This window comes from Micromys minutus (assembly GCF_963924665.1).
Source record: "Micromys minutus genome assembly, chromosome: 10".
NCBI lineage: Eukaryota > Metazoa > Chordata > Mammalia > Rodentia > Muridae > Micromys > Micromys minutus.
The window spans coordinates 54,265,940-54,289,748 of record NC_137979.1 but is presented as its reverse complement, the minus strand read 5'-3'; the positions used below and the strand labels follow the sequence as shown (position 1 = coordinate 54,289,748).

Genomic DNA, 23,809 nt, shown 5'->3' with positions numbered 1-23,809 from the left:
TTTCCAAACTGTTTATATTTAAAGCATTTCTAATCAAAACTCTCAATGGAGGTACGTATAGAAAATAGAAAGTGAACTAATTTATATGGATGTGCAAACAGAAATTGCCTGAGTGTGCTACTTTGAATAAGAATAGCCCCCATAAACCATATATTTGAATGCTTAGTCACCAGGGGATGGCACTATTTGAAAGGATCAGGATTAGGAGGTGAGGCCTTGTTAGAGGAAATATGTCACCAGGGGTGGGGGGTGAGCTTTGAGGTTTCAAAAGCCCATGCCACGCCCAAGCCTAAGCTGTCCATCTCTTCCCTCTCCCTCTGCCTCCATCTTTCTCTCTGCCTGTAGAGAGGATGTAGCTCTCAGCTACTACTATGGATGCCATGCTCCCAACCATAATGGTCATGGACTAAATTCCCAACTGTTTTCTCTTATAAGAGCTGCCTTGATTATAGTGTATTTTCACAGCAAAAGAGCAGTGACTAAGAATACAGGTAATCTTGAAGAAAAAGAAAAGCTACAATGGCAGTAATAAAATCCCTAGAACTGTTCTAAAGCTACACTACTTGAAGTACTATGGCAATTTTATTTTGTTTCCAAGGTGATTCTAGATCCTATAAATTGAGGGAAAAATATCAACATGGACCCATGGACGGATACACACGTGCACGTGCGTGCGTGAACACACACCACAAGTCTTGCCCATTGCAGCAGATAGAGCTATAGCTTACCAACCGTGAAGCACTTTTCCAGTAGGTAGTAGGACCTGGGTTCAATTCCAAGCACTTGAAGCACTACAGCATTAACACAAAGACAGAGAAAAACCTACAGGTGAGAAACAAGCCACACAAGTAAAGTTCCTTGATTTCCAAAAGACAGCATTGAGCACAGCAATGAGGAAAGAATAACTTGAAAAACAAAATGCTAGATCAATAGAAATGCTGGTGACAACTCAGGGAATTAGCTATGACCCCTCATGCATATAAATCAAGTCCAATCATATCACATATCTAAATAGAAAAGCAAAACCAAAAAAGCTTCTAGAAAATATCACAAATAACCATTCCCATGATCTTGGGGGGACAATCTCAAATACAAAACAGAAACAGACACAACAGACACCGCTAACAAAACTGCATTCCACAATTATTATTCAACAGATAGTTTAATGCTTTCCCTCTCCTAAATTCATGCTAAATTTTGTCTCTGAGATAATGTTAACAGTTAATGTAGCTGAATAATTAGGCTATGAGGCTCTTATGACATGAGTTGGTTTGTCCCTATTATAGGAATAGATTTGATAGAAAACAGCAAGTTTATGTCCTCTCTGTCCTCTCCTCCTCTCCCCTCCCCCCCTCTCCCTCTTACTCTCCCCTTCCCCATTCTTACGTTCTACCATGGATGACACAGAAAAGTAGCTCTTGCAGGGTGCCAGCATCTTGACTTGACACTTATCAGCCTCTCAGAATTGTAAGCCAATAAGTTCTGTTCCTTACACTATCTAACCAAACAAGGTCAGTTAAGGCAACATCAAATGGTGTAAGGACCTCCTCTATGAAGATGAAAATGCAGCTGTTAAGATGAGAAAAAGTATTTGTAGGTGGTCTGGTGTGGTGTGTGGATTTACATGTCAGCAGGTGCACACATGTGTCAATGGAGAACTGACATCAGTCCCTTCCTCTGCTGCTCTCCACTTTATTTTCTCTCAATGACCTTGAGCTGACCATTGACTAGACTGGCTGGCCAGCTAATGCCCTGGGATCCATCTGTGTCCCCTGCCTTTTCCCCGTCACAGCATCCTGATGTGTACATTACAACGCTCTCTACTAAACCTGACTTTCTCTGAACAGGTGCTGGGATCAAAACTCAGCTCTTCATGATGACACAGCAAGTGCTTCACCATGGAGTCATCTCCCAGTCCCTGGTGTTTCTAATTATTATATTCAACAAAAACTTCATACTCTGAATTTATAAAGACAAACAGAGTAGAAAAAACAATTTTTATGTATAGAAAACAGTAAAACCTGGAGCAAGAATTTCACAAAAAGAGGAAATTCAAATGGTAAACATGAATAAAAAAATGTTCAAAATCTTTAAGGATGAAGGACAATGTTAACTAAAACTATACATCCACAACTCCAAAACTAGTAACTTTAAAATAAAAACTAACAAACTAAGTATGAGCAAGGATGGAAACCACAGAATGTTTCAAATCCTGCTAGTGGAACTGTAAATTATTATGACACCTTAGGAAGTTCTTTGGCAATATCTGCTGTAATTCACTTCTAGGTCAACACACAACACAAAGCATATGGACATACAGATGCTGCCAGGACTATAAAGGAGTGTTCTCAACAGTATTATCTATAGGAAATAAAAACTAGGAATGATCCAAAAGTTTAACAACAAAGAATAAATATAAATAGTGATGTATTCACATAGTAACTAAAAAATCTATTTCTAAGTACAACAACCCAGAGCAAAGGGAGCTAGAAACTGAAATGAACATACTATATGAGTTTTGTTTTAATTTTAGATGCTGGGTGGAAGTGGCACACACCTTTAATCCCAGCACTCAGGAGGCAGAAGCAGACAGATCTCTGTGAGTTCCAGGCCAGTGTAGGCTACAGAGAGTGTCCCAGGAGAGCCAAAGCTACACAGAGAAACCCTGTCTTAAAAAACAAAACAAACAAACAAATACACAAGAAAACAAAAAAGCTTCAGACTAGTCTCTGGTAAAATAATGCCAGTAGCACGTTCCTTTGGGGGAAACTAGTAACATGACTTCAAGCAGCAGAGGGGCTGGTCAGGAGAACTGGCTGTGTTGTCTGTCTTGGTCTGTGATGCAATTGTAGAAGAGTTCTCACTCTAACTCTATCAGGCTTTGTAATGTGTGATCCTGCTGCATGTGCATTATATTCCGTGTGCCCTGCTGTATATGTATACTTTGGATTTAAAAGGCTACCACAAGACAAAGAATTAACCACAACTAAAATGATTAATCTGAAAATAGGAAGAAACAAATCTCAATATACAGTGTATGAGAAGAACTGAAAAAGAGGAGGAGGTTGGAGAGGAAGAGGGGGTTTAAAAGAAGCAAGGCAAGATTAGCATAGACACAGGCTGGTGCTTCCTCCCTCTCAGGAAGACAGAAGCAGCAGCAGCTAGGAAGAGCACCAGGAGGGCTAAAGAGTCAGTACACGCTGTCACTGGGCTAGAGCAGAGCAGTGTTGGATCTGTCCTTCCTCTCCACACTTACAGGGCACATGGTTTGCACACCATGGCTTCTGTGTGTGGCACAGCAGTTGGCCATAGAGTAGCTGAATTAATTACAAGTGATCACAGAGCTATGAGTCCTGACTTTACATGCATGCCATTTCATTCATCTGAGTAGCAGTTTAATATTATCATACGCCATCTGCAGAATAGTTTTTCCTTGAATATGCTGCAAAATAAAAAATACTATAAAATAAACAGCAACAATTTTTAATATCAGCAAAGCATCAAATAACATTTTTATAAAAAGTAGCCACCAATGGCCATAACAAGTTTATTTTTAATTTCCCAAGAAAACAACAAAGAAATAAAAAAGAAAAGCTACAGTTAAAAAGTAAGATGCTTCAGTCCTCACTGAAGGACTATGACCTGTGATAGATCCTGAGAAAGGCGTGTCAGTGTCCTTATAGTAATTAGAAAGCTACAGGTATTCCAGTGGGTGATAGCCCACTCACAGCCTGCAAGCAACCAGGATTAAACTCAGTGGCTGTCTTGGTTAGGGTTGTACTGCTGTAAACAGTAAACAGACACCATAACCAAAGCAACTATTAAAAGAACATTTAATTGGGGCTGGCTTACAAGTTCAAGAGTTCTGTCCATTGTCTCCATAGTAGGAGCATTGTAGTGTCTATCCAGGCAGGCATGGTGCAGGATGAGATGAGAAATCTACATCTTCATTTGAAGGCTGCTAGGAGAAAACTTGCTTTCAAGCAGCTAGGATGAGGATCTTAAAACCCACATCCACAGTGAGACAACTACTCCAACAAGGCCACATCTCCTAATTAGTGCTACTCCCTCGACCAAGCATATACAAACCATCACATTCCACTCCCTAGCACCTATAGACTTGTTCAAACACTTGAATCTATGGAAGCCATATCTAGCCATAGCTTAATAAAGAAGTACATTTAGTCCAACTTTCAAAGTCCCCAAATTCTACAGCAGTCTTAACAATGTTAAAAATTCAAAATTCAAAGTCTCTTCTGAGATTCATCCAATCACTTAACTGTAATCCCCAAAGCAAGACAGTAAACCATCTGGGCAAACTCCAAACTCTGTGTCTCCGTGTCTGATGTCAAACTGGTCTTTAAATCTCCAACTCCTTTTTTATTTTTATTGACTACAACAAACTTCTTTGTCCTGGGCTGGCTCCTCTCCCTGTTAACAGATTTTCTCTTCAGGTATCCCACAGCTCTGGCATCTTTGACATCTTTGGGTCTCCAAGTCAACTTCAGCTTCACAGCTTCTTGTTCCAGTGTCTGGGATCCACATGTGATCTTCTGGGCTTCTCCAAAGGGCTTACTTCACTTCTCCAGCTCTGCCCTCTGTAGCACACTAAGCTCAGGTTGATCTACTCCACTGTTGCTGCTTTTCTTGGTAATCATCCCATGGTACTGACATCTCTAATACTCTGGTGTCTTCCACTGCAACTAGGCTTTACTAATAGCCTCTCATACACTCCCTTCATAGCACCAAGCCTCAAATCCTTTGCATGACCCCTTCAGTCCTGAGCCATCAACTGCAACTGAGGCTGCACTTTTACCAATGGCCTCCCCTGGCCTTTCACATGTCTCAGCTGGTCTCCATGACCCCTTCATACCTTCAAAACCTATTCCACTTGGGTGAGTCTGACACATTACCATGTCCAGCTGCACCATGAGATACAATCTTGGCTATCTCTGGAATATAGTTTCTTTATGCTTTCAGAAAACACTTCCCAGAATTCACCTCAGCCATTCTGGTCTCTTCTTAATCACCACTAATTTCTTAGCTCCAGTTAACCAGCATCAACTGTCCCAGTAGTCTATTCTGGACTCTAAAGCCAGAGCCACATGGCCAAAGTTGCTGAGTTCTGCGCTGCTTGCTGGGGCTAAAATATGGTTTCCCTTATCCTATTACCAGCTTTCTGTTTTCCAACTCCCTTATCACATAAGCTGGGTTGTCCTGGAACTTGCTCTGTAGATTGACCTTGAACTCAGAGATCCTCATGCCTGTCTGGGAATTAAAGGTGTGCACCACCATACCTGGATTTAACCTTTTTTTCAACCAGAACTTGTTCTGTCTCAGGCTGACTTTGAACTCAATGATCTGCTTGGCTTTGTCTCCTAGTATCAATGGTATGTAACATCTTGCCTGAACCTAAACTTAGCTGGGTGGTATCTTGCCCCAAAGTCCCACTTCCTTAATCTATTATCTCATAGAACATAGGATTCAGCTCCATTTTACTTCCTGGTGCCCCTTTATACTTGAACCATATATTTTATATTTTTCCTTTCTCAGTTTGCTCCTTTTCATTAAAACACTCTTCATAAGAGTGAACTGTAATAACCACACAACAGAATTTATGCCAGGCTGTCTTGAGACTTTCTTTTTCAAAGCAATTAATCTAAATCTTTTCAATTTAGTTAGCCTCAGGAAGACAAGGGCAAAAGCCAGCCACATTCTTTACCAAAATACCACAAAAACACTCTCTATGCCACATACTCAACTTCTCCACTGAAACCTCTTGGTCCAGTATGCAGAGTTCAAATTACTCTCAGTAACAATGTCTCCCATATTTTTTCTAGGATGGACCATTAAGCTCCACTTAAAGGAATCCATTGTTTTCCAAAGCCAAAGTCCCAAAATCCACATTTTTCCAAACAAAAGCATGGTCAAGTCTATCACATCAATACCCCAGTCCTGGTACCAATTTCTGTCTTAGTTAGGGCTTTACTGCTGTGAACAGATACCATGACCAAGGCAACTCTTAAGAGGACATTTAACTGGGGCTGGCTTACAGATTTAGAGGTTCAGTCTATCATCAACAAGGCAGGAGCATGGCAGCATCCAGGCACGCATGGTACAGGCTGAGCTGAGAGTTCTACATCTTCATCTGAAAGATGCTACAAGAATACTGGCTTCCAAGCAGTTAGGATGAGGGTCTTAAAGCCCTGGTCTACAGTGACACACCTATTTCAACAAGGCCATACCTACTAATAGTGCCATTCCCTGGGTCAAGTATATACAAACCATAACAGTGAGAAAAAAAAAAAAAAAACACATCAAGAAAAGAGGAGCCTATTGGTAAAATACATTTATTTCATCAAAAGGGGGAGGAGATAAAGGAGAAAAATTAAGGATAAAAATAACTAAAACTCAAGTATTTACAAATATAAAACTGTAAAAAAAACTTAGCAAAGTGAGAACATGACTTGTCTCCATAAATATATTTCCTGTTCCCTATGTTAAAAGAGCTTAAAATACAGAGTATATTTGACACACCTTTAAATTAGCACATTTTATTATATCTCTGGCTTATAATTTCCAGTTGCCTTAAAATTAAAGTTCATAATACATGTGTAAGTATAGTTGCTTTTTCCAATGTTATAGAAAAAAATCAAAATAACCAATCTCTTAATGAAAAAAAGCTTGTTTATAAGGAACAAAAAAAACGATGTTATAAAGTTTTGCCCATTAAAAAAAAGGAAAAAGAATAATATGACAAAATCCAACTTAGTCAGGGAAAGTATTGCCTGAGCACCACTTTAAAGTTGTTCCATCTCAGCTGCTGCCACTTGGCTGCCCTGGTAAATAGTAAGAATGACATTGAACTCAGTCATAGTGAGAACAATGAGAAGTAATTTTATGATTAAGGGACAGATTTCACTACTTGTTGTCATAACACACTTAAGGCAAGAGCTAAATAAGATGCCATCAAAGGTATAGTCAGATATCAAAGTATTCAGATATATTCAATACTAGTTGTTTTGCCCAAATAAATTAATAAAGCTGTCTTTTTTGTTAGGAACAGGTTCTTGGAAGGCAGAGACTGGCACTGCTCTTGGGTGGTCATCAACAAAGGGGATGTCCAAGAACAGCACAGGAGCAGACGAAGGTCTGCCCTCACCTGGCCAGCTCTTATCACAGAACCCAATCCTACAACTATTTCTAGGCCACCACACTTTCCACCTGGACAAAGAACATGGCAACAGTTCTACAGACAGGTCAGATTCTGCAATGGCTCAGCAAAAGACCCAGGTCTAAAACTGCAGTGCCCATCACCATGATCGCTAGTCACATTTAAATCTACTAGAATGAATAATTTAATAGTTCTCAGCCTTTTGGCCAAATTCAAGCACAGAATGCAAAGTTCAGTTGCTCAGCCTCATTTCAAGCATGTAACCGTCATAGTGAGAAACACACACTGCATTGGAAACACAGCTACAGAATGTTACCACTGTTACCAAAACAAAATATCTCTTGGCCACAGCTACAATCAAGTGCATCTTTGCCCAAACACTGAGGGCACTCTTAAATGAATATCTCTTTATTAATAATAGTTATGAGCCTCCACTATGTGAATCCTAGTCACATGTGTGCAACAGTCAGCCTCTCAGAAGAAAGGTACTGACTAGCTCCCTGCCAAGTCCCTACTCCCAAGTCAGGCAACAAGGTGTTTATAGTGTGTCATCTGCACAGAGAATTGAGTCTGACAAAGCAAAACGTTCCACTGCTATTTTGAGTAACACAGTCTAAAAAAATCAAATTAATAATCTTGAAATAAACAAAACAAAACCAAACAAAAATGCTCAAATAGATCAGTCCACAGAGCAGGTTTTCCCTGTACTCCACCACCCTCTGCTGGCAGTGCTAAGAAGCTGCATGTGCATAGGAAATTCTAGCTACACTGGGAGACCTTTTTAAAGGGCACAGAGAATATCAGCTTTCTACCACAATACATTCCTGAAAACCACATATGAAGAGGATCATTGTAAAGCAAAGCACATTTTCCATAAAGACAGACTATGACTATATTCCTCATTCCAAACTAAAAGCTACCATCAAATAGGCCGTGGAAAACCCTCATGAAAGCAAACACGCAAAAACTATAGTCCCTTGTAATCATTTAAAGCAGGGTAATTATTCTCCAAGTTCTTTCTTATAAGCATGAATATATAGATATATTATTTAGCTAACCCAGGAAAAGCTAAAAGATAAGTTCCAATTGATATAAAATTAGCCTAAATTTGATATGTTGAAATGTATGTATATCATGTTTCAACAAACATAGAATTTTTAAATAATCTAGACTTCTTATAAAATGATACATAAAGAAATCTGAAGAAATACATTTCCTACCAATTAACTGAACTCATCTACAAAAAGCAGAAGTGATGAGCTTCCTCCACTATGAGGCAGTATTCAGAGGCCAGGATTTATTTTAACTTTAATCCCTTCAATCTCTGTTTTAGGTTACAACTGTTGTGATTAAACAAAACACCACAACCAAAGAAACGTGTAGAGAATCTACTCAGCTCACACTTTCAAATCACTGTTCATCATCAGAGGCAGTCATGACAGGAACTGAAGCAGAGCATGAGCCTGGAGGCAGGAGCTGATACAGAAGCCATGGAGGGGTGCTGCTTACTGTCTTGCTCCTCATGCTTGATTGCTCAGACTGCTTTCTTATAGAACCCAAGACCACCAGCCCAGAAAGACACCACCCACATAAACCTCCCCCATCAATCACTAATTAAGAAAATGCCCTACTATACAGGCATTTTCTCAATTGAGATGCTCTTCTTTCAGATGACTTTATCACATAAAATGTCCAGTGTACCCTCTAACTCTTTTTGCTCCAGGTTTTAATTGAAAAACTTTAAAGTAGTAATATTTTATTGAGTGATTTACCTTCATACAGGTCTAAGTGTTTTATTCTAAAAAGCCAGAAATAGTAAGGATAAGGGGATAGTTTAGTTGGTAAATTTCATGCTGTACAAATATGATGGTTTGAGTTTGATCCATCCTTACCAACACATTAAAAACTTGAGAGGCAGCACTGAAACCCCAGTGTTTTGAAGCATAAGCAGACAGATCTCAGGATCTTATATGCTAGTCAGCCTAGCAAAGCAGTGAGTTCCACGCTCAACGAGAGACCCTAGTTTAGTGAGAAATTGTCTCAAAAACTTAAGTAGAAAGGGGTTGAGTAAGATGCAGCATCCACCTCTGGCCTCCATATGAACAAACATATACATGAACATACCACATAAACATGTGTACACACACACACACAGAGGGGGAGAAGAGAGAGACAGCAATGGTAACACCCAACTTTCAATTAAACTCTCCAATAAAAAACAAGTAGCATTAAATAGGTATTCTTTTCCATCTTGTTCTTTCCCATATTCCAAGTGGGCCTTGGAGACTATCAGATAGCATCATATTTCACTGAAATTTACAGAAATAATAATACCATTTTTAGAGCTTCAAAATCTCTTTCATAGAATTATAAGAATGCAACCTGTTAACTTTATATTATGTCTTTGAGACAGAATGTGAGAAAATACAGAAATGCCCTGAAGTATCACCTCCATGTCACCTACACATCAGCGAATGTATGTACAGCACAGTGCACGACACTGTTCCCTGTACCCTAGACAGCAGGACAGATTCCCTTGAATAAACATGCCTATAAATCATCTCTTAAATTCCCCAGGTAGGAGGGCTAGGGATGCAGAACAGTTGCTGGGGTACTTATCTAGTCTGCAGGAGGCCATGGGCTTGATCTCCAGGACTGCCTAAGTCCGTAAGCACACACCTGAAACTCCAGGAGGCGGGAGCAAGAAGATCAGAAGCTCAAGCTCATTCTTAGCTGCTTGGCAAGTTCAAGGTCAGACCTTGGCACATGAGCTTCTATCTCAAAAACAAACAAGAATGAGAACCTCAACAACAACCTTTTGATAGTGTGCAAAAGAACCTTTCTACCTGAGCATTAATTTACATTTTTGGAGAATACAAGCAGACTTCTAGAAGCTGAAAACAGTCCGTGACTAGTAGATATGAGACTCCTCCAGGACAGTTAAATATGACAAGTGAGTCCTTGAATGAACTGTGACAACAGCAACCACCATGCCACCAATGGAGTAGCCACATGTTATACTCAGTAAGTCCTGTGCTGAAGGCTCCACATGTACTGTTTCACTTTGTCCTGACATTGAGTTCCATGCAACCTCATCTTACAACAGATAACACTTGGGTTTAGAGAAATTAAGTAACACGCCTGAGGACAGATGGCTACCAAGTTATCACAAGTAGGATTTCAACCAAGGCAAACCTGGAAACAACAAAAGGCCAAGGAATTTGTCCAGATTTCTGGATGGTCCAGAGTAAAACGCAGACAAAAAGGCTAGAGATATGACTCAGCAGTTAAGAGCACAGGTTGCTCTTCCAAAGGACACAGGTTAAATTCACAGAACTTACATGGCAGCTCTTAATCACATATAACTATAGTCCCTGGGGACCTCACTAAGGACCTCTTCTGGCCTCTAAAGGTAATGCTTGCACATGGCACAGAAGATACACAAGCAAGCAAAACACCCATACACATAATATTACATGAATACTAATTTTTTTAAAAAATAAAATTTCTGTTTTCTGCCTAAGCTACTAATAGATAAGAGTATCTTAGAAACACAACCCATTCTAATACTAGACGCTCTGCTGGGAAAGCCCTGAGAGGTCCCAAGGCTACTACATCCACAGATAGAGAGGAGCAATGCTATCAACCTCCTAGACTTACAGAGAGAAACAAGCCGATAGTTAGAAAGCATGTTCAGAATAGTACCTAAAATAAATTGGGCACTCCAAAAATGGCACAAATTGCCTCACTTGGTTTTCCTGCTTTAACAAACTAGAAAACAAGTGGAATTCACAATTTGTGGAATGCTTGCTCATCAGGAAATTTTCATTCTTATGTTTAGATCTACATACAGGTTTGTGACATCTACAGACAAGTTTGTTATCTGGTAAAATGTATTAATTTCAGCACCAGTATTAGAATGTTGTATGCCCAAACATCTTTAAAAGTTAGTATTGTGGAAGGCAATTTGACCATATGTATGTATGTGACATGTATACAAAAATGCTTTATCTCTATACTCCAGCCATGTCCTGCTCACTAAAAGTGACATCCAGTAATTTTACACATACACACACAATTTCTTTAAAACACTTCTATATGCAAGGATTCTATCCCTCTATGCACTTTTTAGAACTTTATATATCTTAAATATCTTCCCAAGATAGGCCATAAATAAAATTTTAAACCATCCTACAAGATATGAAATCAATGGATTATCCCACCACTAGAGCAATTCATCTTCTAGGACTCCATTACAGTCTAAAACACACAAAAGTGTGTACATCTATTCTTGATACTATAACTGATGAACTGATATTGTTAATATCTGGGCCAAAATAACAGCCAACGTTGTTTAACTCCATAATATTTCATGGAAATCATATTTTAAACCCCAACCACTATCCTAACACCTGTATTTTAATTCATACCTATGTGTTTGTTCCCCTTTACTCTCTCTGCCTCCTGAGCAAAACCTGGGCCTCTCTACACAGCCCTGAAGAACATGGTACTTCCTCTTAGAATCTCAATGACAAGCTCTTCTTAAAGGGTAGCTGCCTCCACATCATCTTATTATATTTGATTAAACCAAATCCCAGATATAGTTTAACCCAAGTATACAATAAGCTAGGCATTAAGGTGTGAACCAACGCATTCTTTATAATAAGAAAGAATGGAATGCAATAAACTTTTTAAAAACTATGCATCAGTGGTTTTGAGATCTAAGAAAAAGAGAAAGTTACAGAGCAGCTCTAACACTTCGTAACTTCTTACTCCCATAGGCGCAGACATGAGGTATCCATTAAAGAATAGCATGTGCTAAATTGTCTCTGGATTACCTCTCATGAGGAAATTGGGAAAGAAAAAAACATGAAAGAAACCTTGGCTTTTCATTCTGCATACTTTACACTGAGGTTTCCACAAGTATTCACAGCTTTCTACACTAAGATAAAGTCTGCATCCATCATGTATGGTTACACAACACTATCAATAACTGAGGAATTTTTAATTCTATGTACATATTTTCTCAAACTTCTTTGGAAGTCTAGGAACAGCTAGATAGGTCCTCTGCTTGTGACCTCATAAGCCTTCAACCATGATTTTCTGAGAGCTATGTTTTCAATTGGAAACTCAACTACAGAAAGATCCATTTCCTTGTTCCCATGGTCCTTAGCATTCAGTTCACTGTGGCTACATGAATCATGAAACCTACTTCTTCAAAGCCAACAAAGACTAAGGCAGTAAGACCATGCAGACACATACAAGGCAATCACAGGAATGATATCACCACTGCCACATTCTATTGGTTAGAAACAAGTCACAGGTCCTGCCCATGTGTATAAAGAAAAACTTATACAAAGAATATCAGGAACCAAGTTCTGATGGCTACCTTAAAGACAACCCATCATCTGACCTTGATGTCTGAGTGCCTTAGAAACATAGTCATAACCAGCTAACGTCAAATATAGCTACAATATATCTATGTCAAGAAAAAAGCCAGATACTAAACACAAAAATGTAATAGCAGAATTTTGATAATAGTACCATTTACATCAGTGGGTTTTAAAAGAAAACATGGGTAATGGTGTGAATGTAAACCAAGAAATATAAAGAAAAAAAGCAAGCAAAGGAGAACCTGAGGAGTGACTGTTACTATTTGGTGTAAAATGCTAAATATACTAAGGCATGCTGCATTTTGGGGGGACAAAAAGGAAGCATGATAATAAGAGCTAGAATGTGGCCTCGTAATCCTACCAGTGAGTGTGGAGCGAGGCTGCTACAAGCTTACAAAAGAATAAAGGTAAAGGAAGGTGTCATCTCTCCTGAATAGGGATCCTAACAAAAAGGCTTCAAAAGGACTCTGCATCTTTAATAATATAAAAAGGCTAGGGCACAAACAGCATAATCTAAAATGCCATTAGAAATGCTTCACATACAAAAAGGTCTAAGTAAAGCAGGGTTTTATAAAGTGATCAAAAAAGAAACACTAAGGGGGAAAATCTTTTAAGATTAAAGAGGTTTTTCAAAGGACAAGTTGAAATGGCTGTAAAATTTATGAGGCAGCATTAAACTTCAGTTCTAAGTAACAATAAATTATTCACTATAAAAACATACATGTGTCAAATATTATAAGCCTCTTAAGCTTTTTAAAACAATTTCTTACAGAAGTTATTAGATGTAGTAGGTCAACATTAACAGATACCAACTTCTTCGTTAGCACAGTATGACCACTCAGAAGAAAGGAGTGGCCTTGGAGGAGTGAACGTGAAAGCAGGGCCTCGTGGGCTCCTCAGCCCCACGGTGAGCTGAAGCACAGAGTCAGCCTTCAAACCAATCTTTGTAACTTTAGCCAAAATAAATATTAGTTTTAGTTTTTAAATGTCTCCATGCACATAAAATGACAAATATCTGTTAAGTTACATTTATGTGGATTAAAGCTGAAATAAATGTAAATGTTAAAATAAATCAAGTCTTTTATGATAAGTGCTTTATGACCCTAAGTGACCATCAGCATCATGACGCTGGCCTTTTGGCACGTCCTCTCTGGCTCCTTCAGTGCTAGGTCTCACAGTGTGTAGGGACTGCTGAGCTGAGTAACAAGAAAGAAAAGTAGAAAACTGACTGTACATGTGATGTGACCAGACACCTCATGTTCCTGCTAACATGACTGCCCTGAAATGACAAACTCCATCCCCTCACACTGAATTAGAACAAGTCTCTCCCTCCTTAAATAGCTTTTATCAAATATGTTGACCCAGAAGTGAAAAAGGTAGCCAATACAGTGGACCAAAGGACAGATTATTCTGAATGTGTAGATTTAGTTATGTTTTCATTTTGCAGACAAGTGATGGGCTGATACAGAGGTATCATTGGCACTGGGCTGGCAAGAGAGTTCAGCAGTTTAGAGTTCATGCTGCTCTTTCCGAGGACCCTACTTTGGATCCCAACACCCAAGCTGGGAAGCTCACAACTAACTGTAACTACTGCTCAGGGAATCCATCACCCTCAGCCCTCATACATTCAACAAACAAACAAACACACACACACACACACACACACACATAAAAAATAAATCTTTTTAAAATATTTTCACGATATTTTTCTCAAAATTTATCTTGTAGTCCAAAAAAGGAAAATGTCTATTCACTTAGACTCCTGTTAATTCTTTCCTATTCTGAATCCTTCTTTTATGCACAGATCCATCTTCACAAGCATTTGCACACGTGGTACATGGCTAGCACAACAGAACTACGTGTGCACTTCTCCCTCCAGTACATCTGAAACAACTCAGTCACAGCCATAGGACTTCTTCAGGCCACAGGGAAGTGGCATTGCTGCCAAACCCGGCACTTCTGCAAACACGTAAGAACCCTTCCCTTCCTGAATGTTTGATCCCTCTGTATATTATTCTTCTCTGCACTTCAGATACAATATGAAAACAGAAAACACTTTATTTTAAAGTACATTTAAAGAAAAAGGTTCACTCACTGATACATACAAAAATGTAGAACTCAGTAAGAGCACACTACAGTACCAGTGTAACCAATCATAACTATTTATCTATGATGTATTTATAGCTAGCTTACAAAAAGATTACCCGGTTTTAAATTTTTAGGAGGAACAAAACTCTAATGCTAATTTTGACAGACTAAAAAAGACTTGAAGAATACTCTTCCTCCATTGCTTCTCCATTATCATTTGTTTCCTTTGTCTAATAAAATGATTTCAAGGATTCTTTGCGTTCAATTCTTCTTCCCCTTTATAATATCTCAAATCTGAAAGACACACAACCAGACAACATCTACAGTGGATGCTCTCCCAATTACAAATAACATTTCCACATGTAATAAGAAGTAGAACAAAGAAAGTATAGTGCACAAGAAAGTCTGCTTTGTTAACAGAATCAAATTTATAAAATTAAGATTACCAAGAGAATGGCCATAAGTGAAGTATAAAGTGTGGAGGTCAACTGATACTGCCCAATATTTCTAACATTCAAGAACTCCAATGTCAACAGGAAAAAAATCAAAATTTAATAAAAACCAAAATTTAAATCTCTCCCTCTTAAAGGCCAAAATTACACTGCAATAATAACAACCTTTGGTCCATTTTTATTTTATTATTTGTATAAAAAAAGCCTACATAAGCTTAATACTCTACTGAAAAGACAGATGATTGGGTCACATTTATATTCTTAATACATGAAAACAGTGAGCACCACTCAAGGGTGTGTGGAAAGAGGTGTTTCTCAGAAGATGCAACATGAATGTGTGTGGAATGTTACAGTTTGTCGATAATGCTGTCCTAAAGAAAAGATGTACTTGTTGTAGTGGATAGGATATACTTGGCCCAGGGAGGGGCATTATTAGGAGGTGTGGTCTTGCTGAAGGAAGTGTGTCAATGTGGGGGTAGGGTTTGAGGCCCTCCTCCTAACCACATGGGAGCCAATCTTCTGTTTGTCTTCAGATGAAGACATAGAACTCTCAGCTCCTCCTGCACCATGCCTGCCTGGATGCTGCAATGTTCCCACCTTGATGATAATGGACTGAATCTCTGAACCTGTAAGCCAGCCCCAACTAAATGTTGTCCTGGTCATAATGTCTGTTCACAGCAGCAAAACCTTAACTAAGACAGTTGTGTCACTTAGGATTCTTGACCACATTTTCCAAACAACAAAACACACACACACACACACACACACACACAGAGAGAGAGAGAGAGAGAGAGAGAGAGAGAGAGAGAGAGAGAGAGAAGGGATAATAAATTATTAAATGGCTTAAAATGTAACATAATCTTAACTATGTAGTAACTTTTAAAGCCTGTTATTTTTGCCTAATATCTACTCAACATTAGTAAAAATGTAAAGTAAATCAAATCCTTATTATTAAAAAGAAAAGAAAAGCATCAATATATGAGCCAGTTGCAGAAGAAGAGTACATTTTTAAAACATGATGTTTGGGCATACCTCTGGGCATCACTTGCCGACAGCACCAGCGTGTTATCCTCTCCAGAAGAAAACTGCCATGAGTCGCTTAATCTCTGCTCACCTGTCTCCAGCTCACCCACTACCCAATCAGGCAACTTCTCTGGGCTTGAATCTTTTGATTGTGCCAGATTTGGTTCATCAAAATAGATGGACTGGTTTTTAAATATCAGAGAAATTATTCTTACAAAATGTACTATAAAGAAAACACTTAAAATTTCATCAATTTTTAAGCTTGGCAAAAGCTCTTCAAATAATCGATTAAATTCAATGATAGGCAAATTTATAAAGTCTATCATTCAATACATAATAAATTATGAAATATTAAAATAAGATGGCTAATGTATTTATATTTCAGTTGTGTTCTACTATAAAAGAAACCTAATGAACAGAAAAATTACCCAGCAGGTAAATCTGGGAATAATTATTTCTTTAAGGAAGAGTTATTAGATTTATAGCAGTGGTTCCTAATGCTGTGACCCCCCCCCAATACAGTTCCCTATGTCATGCTGACCCACAACCATGAAATTATTTTGTTGCCATTTCATTAACTGTAATTTACTTTTCTACTGTTATGAATAATAATGTAAATATTTTGGGAAACAGGTTTACCAAATGGGCCATGACCAACAGGTTGAGAACCACTCTTTTTGTTCCTGTAACAATCAATTAATCTGCACATGTGAACATACATACATATATATATATATATATATATATAATACACAAAATCAGTATTTAAAGTGGCCACAATTAAGACATGCCAGAAATTAAAACTAAAATTAATACTCCCTCAGTGAGGTGGGAACTACAAAATCAGAAGCAAGGGCTTTGGTTCCAACCACACCGCTCACTGCCTGGGGGGCCAAGACAAAGCTCCAGGCCTTCTTCTTATCATCTGTAAAATAAAGTCCTTCCCTACAACTCTATGAAACTGATGGTGAATGGAAAAATACGACAGAACAGATTCATATCTTGACATGTGATATAATTTTAGATACTGAGATGACATTGCCTGTTAGTTTGAAGGAGCCAGGCTGCATAATATGCTCCTGAAGAAAACTCTATTGAGTAACAACTAACTCTACAGAAATCGTCAAGGGGCCACTCTTCAGAAAATAGTGACACATGACCTCCCTATTGTAAATAGAATGGAGGATGATTTCTTCTTTAGTGAGATATGGGGTTTGCGGGGGTTGTTGTTTGGTTGGTTGGTTTGGTTTGGTTTGGTTTGGTTTGGTTTGGTTTGGTTTGGTTTGGTTTGGTTTGGTTTGGTTTGGTTTGGTTTGGTTTGGTTTGGTTTGGTTTACACACTGCTTCTCTTTCCATTGTTTGAGTTAAATACAATAAACCACAATCTGATACAGTAAATGGGATATTCCACAAATAAGTTATAAATTGAGTCCTAGTATAAGTTGTAATAAACTCTCATAAACTCTGTTCCACTATCTCCAAGATCTATTTGAGAAAATACACTATTGTGCTGGCTAATTCTATGCTGAGTTGATACAAGTTAGTTAGTTGGGAAGAGAGAACTCAGTTTGAGACTGGCCCATAGGCAAGCCTGAAGGGCTCTTTCTTGATGGGTGACTGATGTGGAAGGTAGCAGCCCACTGTAGGCAATACCAACTCTATGGTCCTGGGTACTGTAAGAAAGCAGACTGAGGGCTGGAGAAATGGCTCAGCAGTTAAGACCACCGGCTGCTCTTCCAGAGGACCTGAGTTCAATTCTCAGCAACCACATGGTGGCTCACGACCATCCGTAATGTGTGTGTGTCTGAAGATAGCTACAGTATACTCATGCATAAAATAAAAAATAATAATAAAAGGCAGGGCATCAAGTGAGGGATGGGTTGCCATCCCACAGTCAAAACTCTGACTCATAATTGTTCCTGTCTGAAAGAACTGCAGGGACAAAAATAGAGAAGAGCCTGAGGAAAGGAGCCATCGACAGGCCCAAAGTGGAATCCAGCTCAGGGGGAGGCTCCAAGGCCCAACACCGTTACTGAAGCTATGGTGCTCTCACAAAAAGGGACCTAAATGACTGCCCTCCGAAAGACCCAACAAGCAGCTGAAAGAGTCAAATTCAGAATTTATACCCAACCAATGGACAGAAGCTGCTGACTGCTGTGGTTGAATTAGGAAAAAGCTGGAAGAAGCTGAGGAGGAGGGCAACCTTGTAGGAGGACCAGCAATTTCAGTTAACCTGGATCCCTGAAATCTCCCAGACACTGGATCATCAACCAGGCAGCATATACCAGCTGATAGGAGGCCCCCAACACACATACAGCAGAGGGCTGCCAGGAATGAATTCAGTCAGAGAAGATGCACTTAACCCTCAAGAGACTGGAGGCCTCAGGGAGTGGGGAGATCTGGTGAAGTGAGAAGTGGGGGCATGGGGACATGGGTGGACTGAGGAATCTGGAATGTAAAAAAAAAAAAGATAAAATAAAAAATTAAATAAAAATAAAAATAAAAATAAAGCAGACTGAACAAGCCATGAGGAGCAAGCTAGTAAGCAGTAACCCTCCATTTCCTCTACCTCCAGGTTCCTGCCCTGATCTTACTCAATGATAGACTGTGATGTCAAAAGTAAGCCAAATAACCCTTCCTCCACACATTAAATAGTCATGTTTTATCACAGCACGAGAAACCCTTAGAAACCCTGACTAAGGCAATACCTACCCAGAGCCATGTAGTAGCTGTCTGAAATGTTAGTACAGTACAAACAATTGCATTATATCTGCTGTTTTGGGGACCTCATGGAGGTGGCAAAAGCTTCACAAATAATGGAAAGACTGATGTATTGATTCTAACGTCTAATCAAATACATAGTCAACTATTTCCCTCACTACTGATGATCTTGGCATAAGCAAAATGTACGTTACTCCTTTTACAATAGATAACAGCATTAAAAGGTTATGCATTCTGCCACCAACAAAAGGAATTATCTTCTGGTGAGCAGCATGCCATGTTACTAGACTTTCTTTAGTAAATTGCTAAAATGTAGAAAATTCCATATAATAATTTTGAAGTTCACATACATATATATAAATATATATGAACTCTGTATATGTATGTGTGTGTGTATATATTTATATGTGTGATATATATATATATATATATATATATATATATATTCAACTACAGTTAGGCAGATCAACCAGTTATAAAATAAGTGCCTTGTAACAAAGAAGATAATAATTAAAGCAACAACAGAAAACCACTTTTAAATTCTAACTTACTGTTTCAACAAAAAGTTATTAAACTGATAATATATTAAATAATATGTTAAAAATTATTAAGCTAGAATTTACTGATGTACTTACAAAATTAAGAGTCAAATTTTAAAATTAGTAAGTAATTAAGGTCAGCTTTAATTTTGTTTTTATATAATGAAATATAAGTGAATATAACAGAGGGATGTTTCTAGTGAAAATGGGAAAAATAAATGACAAGAAAAGTCTTAACTTATGTATTATACTCAATATTACTTCCATTCCCAAAGGGACGATAAATCACACTCACTTTTAAAGAAATGAAAACTGTTGTGGTCAATGGTACCTACCATATATGATGGTAATGTTTTCAGCGTTCCTGGCTCAGGGCGGTGTGTAAAAGGGCCTTCAAGTATTCCTCGCCTAAGCATATGCAGTAAGAGCTTTGCATACAGGTTTCGATTCTTCCTACCCATGAGTCCTGCACCTGTTCCTGAGGGCTCACATAGCTTTCTGATCCAAAGTGCACACCTCTGCCGTTCTGTAAGTACATAGAACTATGTGAAACCTAATGTTTCAATAACAATACATTACATTATAAAGGCATATATAAGCAGCTACTGTAATCTATAGCAGGGACCAGTCAGCTTTATTCAGTAAAGGGCCCAACTATAAGTGCTTCAATCTTTCTAGGCCATGTAATTTCTGGCTTAGCTTACTTTACCCATCTTACCAAGAAAGCATTAATAAACCATATACATGCAAATGGCTACATTTCAATAAAACTTTACAACAACAAATGGGTGTGGGCTGGAAAACAGAATGTATACTGCCAATGTAGAGTTTAACTTTATTAGTCAATTGCAGTTGGGCAACACAAATGTGAATACATATTATAAAAATTAGACTCCTGTAATCTATCTTTGAAAGTTACTAAAAATCTCTAAATACCATCAAACATGCTTTTAGGTAAATTTTCTTGTAATTTTGTATCAATAAATTACTTTTGACATACTGAAAAAGCCATTCCTAGCTCCTAATTACACAATCATAGAAAAAGAATGCACAACCTCTGACTACCAAGTAGTACATATGATCTCCAAAATTAAATCCAAACATTTTATCTATTAAAGCCAATAATTTCAAGGGATTTGTGGCTGATTTAAGGTTTTCTTTTACTATCTCTAAAGTAATTGAGTACTATTTATGTGTAAGTTTATGAAATAATTATCCTTTTCAAAAAAATCTACCTAAAAATGTAGCAGTTCCATCCACATATAATGACCCATTGAGTGTATTAACTCTCACGAAAACTACTCTGATACTTTGTCAGTCTAACTCAATTTGTGGATTATATATATTATACAAATCACTAATCTTTTTGTTTGTAAAAATCATGTTTATTTATAGTTTTGTCAAAAAAAAAAAAAACACTAAGGTTGGATTTACCACTTTGTAATCTCACCACAGGTATGAAAGGTAGGTTTGTTTTTGTAAGTACGTATTTTTCCTTTAAAAAGCATATGACTACCAATAAAACCTTATCAATATCCAGTGTACTTTATACAAAAAGAAAATGCAGATGCAAAACTAATAAGCTTGGGCAAATAGTTGAAAATATGTGTTTTCTTCTTCTCTTATACCAAACTGACATCTTCATTATATTCAATGTACACACTATGGTAAAACTTGATTAATGGAGAGCTTGATTCTCTATTTAAAATGGTAGACAAGCCCACTGTCAGATTTAGCTGTAAGACGAGATAAACTAGAACAAATTTCTATTTTTAAAAGAAGACAAAATATGAGAATGGTTTGATTTGAGATACATTTACAATGGAAAATTCTAATATAAAATTTCTTAATTGAAAGATCCAAGACCAAAAAAAAATGTAAGATGTAGTAATTATAAAGTTATGAAATCAAGTAGGTATCTACCAGTAGAAAAATAAATTAAAAATGTTATGTATATATAGTATGATTTTATTCATATATAAAAACAAAATCATGACATCTATAGAAAAACAAAAACGAACTACAGATTTTAAGCAAAACAAACCAGATTCAGAAAGACAAATTTCACGTACTTTATCTCATACACAAAATCTAGACTTAAATAGAAGAGGACATAAAACTGAGAAGGGAAAAGGAAAAGCAGAAATAGGGAGGGAAGGCAAGAGAGGATGATAAGGGGAAAGAACATGAGCAAAGTAGATATAATGTTCACAACAGGTATGAAAATGTCATCATGAGACCCATTATTTTGTGCAACTAAGGTGTTGGTAATTTTTAAAGGCAGTGACGCTCAGAAGAGGATGTAACATAGATGTATTGTTATATGCTATCTGAAGTCACCTTGCTCAGCCCATGTGGAAGGAACTTAAAGCCATGAGATGGGAAGAGCTACAGAAGAAAGGAAAGACTAAGGATCAACAAGGTAGGAAGAGAAGCAGACGGTAGTTCAAGCAAAGGCCAGGGAAGGCTGCAGGCTCAAGGACAGTGACTAAGCAGACTGCATCATTTCTACATCACACTGCGATACATCTATGATAGGTTAGTACCCCACTTTGGATATAAGTCCACTCAGATATCTCATGGGAATGAGAGCTTGGAAGAAAAAAGACATAGCTTCTTGTCCCCACTCCACACTCCCTACTCAACACATACTAAACCTGAATTTCCCTCACAGTCAATATGACCCCCACAGCTTAGAGATCACCTTAAACCTCTAAATTCTATGAAACTGCCCTTTGATGCCTTAAATATCTGTGAATCAGTATTGTGAAACAAAGATTCTCAGACCAAAAACAGGGATAATAGGACAGAAATGAGAAGCAGGACCACAACAAAAGGCATTCATAGTTGATCATATCAGTTAATCAGTCAGAGGTCAACAGTGGCTTCATGAAATGAACATCATTTCCAAAGGAGGAAGAGGAGGAAGTGAAGAAGCAGAAGTCCCTAACTTTTCAATCCTGTGCTTTACCTCAGGACACATGACGTGCCAACACAGCAGCGTAAAGCCAATGCTTAGAGGACACTGGCACTCAAGGTTTTTTATACTGGAACAGCTCAAAGTAAACAATCCTACATTGGTGGTAAACACTAGAATTAAAGGACTTTTTTTGAAGGAAATTTTAACTTTACTTCCATTTTGACAGCTCACTTGTATAACAGCTAATCTCAATTGAAGATACTGAAAATCACCATGGAAACACATTCGTGGGTGAATTGATGAAGGTGTTTCCAGAAAGCTATAACTGAGGAAGACCCATGCTATGAGTGGGTAGCACTACTCCAAGGGCTGGGGACCCGGACAGGATGAAAAGGAAAGGCAAGCTGAAAGAGTGGCCACCACTCTTCTGCCTGACTATAGAGTCAGTGTGACCAGCTAGCCCCTGCGACTATGCCCTCCTACCCTGACGAGCCCTATCCTCAGACTGTGACCAGAAGTTCTTAAGTATTACGTGACAGGTATTTTGTCATAGAAAAGATAAAATAATTAATAGCTACTGAAACAGGTCTGATTAAATAATATTATTTTTAATTTTAAAAATCTAATTTTAGCTAGATATGCTGGCACATGCCTATACTCCAAGTGTTAAGACAGTTGAGGCAGCTAGATTGCCATATGTTGGAGGATATCCTGGGCTAAATAGTAAACACCAGTCCAGCCAAGGCTACATAGCAAGAACAGCTCAAAAACAAGTAAGATTCTAGTTTCAAACAAATTTTAAACAAAACAATCTTACCTGACCTGTGGGGTAATTTTAGAACAAAGGGCTTCATATCTACCACGAAGTGATCAAATTCTGCATCTAGCTTCTCCCATTTTTCTTCTTCACTTCTCGTTTCCATAACCCTACCTGTGAAAGAGTTAAAATTAAGCATTAGTATCTATATGTGGAAAGCCATGAAGCTATGATTAAAATACATTAAAGAAAACTTGTCAGTTAAATACCAGTATTCCTTAAATTGACTGCTATACTCAGTGAATTCCAAACAAAACTCAGGCACATTTGTTGTAAAGACAGACATGCTGATTCTTAAATGAATGGAAATGGAATGGAACCAGCATAGCAGCAACAATTTTGAAGAGGCAAAAAGTTGGAGAGCTCATGTCACCTAATTTTAAGATGTGCTCTAATAGTCAAGACATTCTGGTACTGCCTAGAGACCAAACAGACCAGCAACACAGAACAGAGAGCACAAAATGAAGCAATACAAACATGGAACTCTGATTTCAACAATGGCATTATCAAAGAAAAAATGACAATTTTTATAACAATATTGCTATACTATATATGTAAACTAACTCCAAATCAATACTGTACCTAAGTATAAACTGTAAAAACTGAAAATAAAGAAAAAGATCCCCATGACTTTATTAAGGCAAAAATAGAATTATTCACAAAATAAAAAACTGTAACACAA

General features: G+C 37.9%; 1 protein-coding gene across 1 annotated transcript in view; it reads right to left on the bottom strand.

The window, feature by feature from the left end:
• Positions 1–23,233, bottom strand: part of CEP112 (centrosomal protein 112) — a gene marked incomplete at its 5' end in the record, with an annotated part of 392,261 nt that extends 369,028 nt beyond the window's left edge. Inside the window, 3 exons of the mRNA XM_080924200.1 lie at positions 16,140–16,312; positions 19,726–19,916; positions 23,128–23,233. Of these exons, the coding sequence (XP_080780326.1) occupies positions 16,140–16,312; positions 19,726–19,916; positions 23,128–23,233 (470 nt within the window). The remainder of the gene's footprint in view (positions 1–16,139; positions 16,313–19,725; positions 19,917–23,127) is intronic.
• Positions 23,234–23,809: the final 576 nt, after the last annotated feature.